Raw genomic sequence first — 4,021 nt, 5'->3', positions numbered from 1 at the left:
AATCCAGGCAATTCTGGGATTCTGTGAAATAGGATGGACCGAAGATCTAAAAAGATCTGAACTGGCAGGTAGGACAGACACATGGACCCAGTTCCCTGTGGGGTCCCAACAGGACCTGAGCAAGGGACGCAGCCCCATTTGGGTGGACATGTACGTACCCGTCCAGGATGGACTCTCTGCAGCAGTACAAGTTGTCAAACTTCTGCTTTGTGACTGAGTCGTTGACATTCATGGCTGGGACGCAGAGCTTCCCCGCTTTGGACAACTGGTACAGCCTGTTATGAAGACGGGAAGAAACAGATGATTAATGGAAAAATATTTCCCTGCAGTGTACGGTTGTGTGTTCTCAAGGTCTTGTTTCAATGGAGTAGAATCATAGAATGGTTTGGGTTGGAAGGGACCTGAAAGCTCATCCAGTTCCAACCCCCCTGCCAGCAGCAGGGACACCTTCCACTAGACCAGGTTGCTCAAAGCCTCATCCAGCCTGGCCTTCAACACTTCCAGGGAGGAGCAGCCACAGCTTCCTTGGGCAACCTGTTCCAGTGTCTGACCACCCTCACCCTCAGAGTAAGCAGTAGACATCTGGAGGGTCAACAATAACCTCTTAATAGGAGCTCCTCATTTCAGGAGGAGAAATAACTCTCTTCCTTCCACAGATGTTTGTATCCGTTTTCCTCCTCTACTGAAGAACTACCAGGTTGGCAAGAGGCATTTCATAAAAACATTGAATAGCAGAGATCAGTAGGTGCTCTAGACTCCACATGCCTCACAACTGTGGACATTACAACCATCCTCTGATGTCTTCAAAAGGACAAAGCCCCACAAATCCTGCTTCAGATAACATAAGATGAGAGCTCCTCTTACTCCTCAAGCTCTTACAGCTCAAGACAAATAGAAATGGCCACAGAAGGGTAATCTACAAAACAATGTGAAGCTGCTGTGATCAACATCTGCAGCAAAACATCCATCTGAAGTTTAATCACCAAGACACAGAGCAAGAAACAACCAGGGTGGGGAACACACCAACCTGATCTCCTACTTCTGAGAGGAGACTGAACTCCTGGCAGCAGCAAAACCACTGAAAATTAATCTAAATGCTACACTACGGCTATGAAGAGAATCTGAAAAACATCTCCTTGCTCCACACCTTGGGAAGGAGAACCTGCTCCCTTGGTCAGTCTCTACAGACCACCTCCAGATTTCTCCCCAGTCTCTCTTTGTCATCTGAGGAGCCTCAGCCCTCACGTTGCCTGTCCTCTGGAGGGAAGGGGTACACGTTCCCCTCACTCATACATTGGTATCACCAACATCAGAAAACCACCTCGTTCCTGGCAGCACGAGACCATGGGCCGTAGTTTCTAACATTGCTTTGTTCTTGCACATCTCTTTTGCCCATATTTGGAATGGTTCCCAACACTAAAAATATTATCAGATCCTTTTCTTGACCCCACTGGTTGCAAACCTGAATCGGTCGCTTCCTTGTTTCAAATATTTCGTTTCCCTCTTCTGAGGGTTGCCTGGTTGAGGTTTGACCTCTGGTCAAACTCTCCACCAGCTCCAAGAGCTGCAAAAATAAAGCAAAAAGTGGAGTCTGCTCCTCTTCTCCTCAGTCTCCTATTTTCTGTCACTTGTGATACGATTAATTCCACTGGAAAAGCACCTCTGATACCTCTCCTAACCCTGGGAGCCACTTGTCCCATCACAATTCTCCTTCTGCTGCAGATCAATGGATGTCACTCAGTCATATGGCTGCATCTCTGTGGTTCTCCCTTTCTGGACTCTCATCCCAACTAGAGACTCGTTTCCTCTTCCCAAATCTCACTTCTTCCTGGAGATTTACTTTAAGGACTATGCTTTTGACTTTCTCCAAAGTCCATCCCTTCTTCTGCAACACTCTCACCCCTTCCTCTTTTCATCTGCAAAACCATCGCCCCTGTTCCCCAGGTGGAAAAATAAGATCTCACGCAGGTTTTCCAGCCATGGGATGGTCAGTAGGTGCTTCTACTCTTTGTCTGGAATTCAGGGCAGTAGTTCCAAGTCTATTTCTTTCATCATATGAGAGATTTAAAACAGCTCTTATGGGAAAGCCAAGACCACGTGGAAGGAAAACTACAGACCACATGTTAGGAGGCTCAACATTGAGTCTGTGGCATCTTACAGCTTGGAGATGTTTTGCTACCAGTGCCCTGAGGCAGAAGATGGCTTTGTCCAAACATCTCCACATTCACAGTCTGGCCTGTCCCGTTACCTGTGGACACCAGTCACGCTCTCCTCTACTATCCCCTTGATCTTCTTAAACATGTTGGGATACTTCTTGTAAATCCAGTGAGTGAGATCTCCTCCATCATCCAAGATCTGTCAGAAAAATAAGCACAAGGTCACCGCTCTGAAGATCCAGTAAGGTCTGCTGACCCCAAAAAGGTACAAGGGATAAATCACAAGCTCAAATCATTCTTAATCAAGGTCAGACAAACACGACAGACCTTGATGTTTATAATGAAACCAGAGGAAACACAGAAAATTGCTGTGGAAGCTCCTTTCTCCCCATCTCCCAGAAGCACAGTTGGAAAAAAAGCCTTTGAACCATAAGCAGTCATTGGCATTTCTAGTGTGATTGTGAATGGAGGAGGATGGAGAAGGAGGAGGAGGATGGAGAAGGAGGAGGATGGAGGAGAAGAATGAGGAGGATGGAGGAGGAGGATAGAGAAGGAGGAGGAGAATGGAGAGGAGGAGGAGGAGGAGGATGGAGGAGGAAGATGGAGAAGGAGGAGGAGGGTGGAGAAGGAGGAGGAGGATGGAGGAGAAGGATGGAGGAGGATGGAGAAGGAGGAGGAGGAGGATGGAGGAGGAGGATGGAGGAGAAGGATGGAGGAGGAGGATGGAAGAGAAGGAGGAGGATGGAGGAGGAGGATGGAGGAGAAGGATGGAGGAGGATGGAGAAGGAGGAGGAGGAGGATGGAGGAGGAGGATGGAGGAGAAGGATGGAGGAGGATGGAGAAGGAGGAGGAGGAGGATGGAGGAGGAGGATGGAGGAGAAGGATGGAGGAGGATGGAGAAGGAGGAGGAGGAGGATGGAGGAGGAGGATGGAGGAGAGAGGAGGAGGGGGGAGGAGGAGGGAGGAGGAGGAGGGAGGAGGATGGAGAAGGAGGAGGAAGATGGAGGAGGAGGAGGATGGAGGAGAAGGAGGATAGAGTAGGATGGAGAACAGAGGAGGATGGAGGAGGAGGAGGAGGGTGCAGAGCCACTAATACCAATCATAATGCACCCGCATCATAAACCACTGCGTATTAAAAACACTGAACCTCTTCTAGACAACAACTTCGGGTCTCTGCCCATTTCATCTGTCTCAGAGCCTCACACTCAGGAACACAAAACTCTTCTTTATCAGATCACGAGTCTCCTGGGCCACCCATTTCCTCCTAACGACACATTTCAGGGCGGTGGAGACTTATAGCTTTAATAAAAAACATGAAAGATGAGCAAGTGAAGGTGCCCTTTGACTCCACGGGCTCTCTATTTGCAACCTACACATCTTCCTCATAATTAACATGGTCCCAATCCCAACCTCTTTGGGTCAACCCAAACCATTCTATGATTCTCTGATTCTAACCCCTGCTACATCTCACCATGCAGCCAAACTCAAGGTGCTGAGCTCTAAACGCTTCAGAAGGACCCACTAGGGCACCGTAAAGAGGTGTCTGGGGAAGAAGAAAAGATACAAAAAAAGAAAAAAACCCAACCACGTGCATTTCCCCGAGTTCTCAGATGGTCCAAGAAGTGCCCAAGCAAGGTGGGAAGTGTGACCAACCCCATTAGACTCAGACTCAAGAAAAAACTGGGAGTAGATTTCACCGAGCGGCAGGTGAAGTGCCAATGACCTGTGTTAGCTGGGCTGGCTGAGGGCACATCACCCCACGTTATTATTATCATCTTCCTCCTCTTTGCATGGTCCCTACACCAACATCAAAGACTTCTGATTGCATCATCATCCTCCTCTTTGCGTGTTTCCTATCATCATCA

General features: G+C 48.3%; 1 protein-coding gene across 1 annotated transcript in view; it reads right to left on the bottom strand.

Moving 5' to 3' along the window:
• Window positions 1-158: 158 nt before the first annotated feature.
• The window catches only part of LOC104521078 (putative adenosylhomocysteinase 3), a gene marked incomplete at both ends in the record, with an annotated part of 14,291 nt that continues 10,428 nt past the window's right edge, over window positions 159-4,021 (bottom strand). The window contains 2 exons of the mRNA XM_010162965.1: window positions 159-275; window positions 2,249-2,355. Of these exons, the coding sequence (XP_010161267.1) occupies window positions 159-275; window positions 2,249-2,355 (224 nt within the window). The remainder of the gene's footprint in view (window positions 276-2,248; window positions 2,356-4,021) is intronic.

The sequence above is a fragment of the Antrostomus carolinensis genome, unplaced genomic scaffold, assembly GCF_000700745.2.
Source record: "Antrostomus carolinensis isolate BGI_N321 unplaced genomic scaffold, ASM70074v2 scaffold932, whole genome shotgun sequence".
NCBI lineage: Eukaryota > Metazoa > Chordata > Aves > Caprimulgiformes > Caprimulgidae > Antrostomus > Antrostomus carolinensis.
This window is presented reverse-complemented; position numbering and strand designations above follow the sequence as displayed.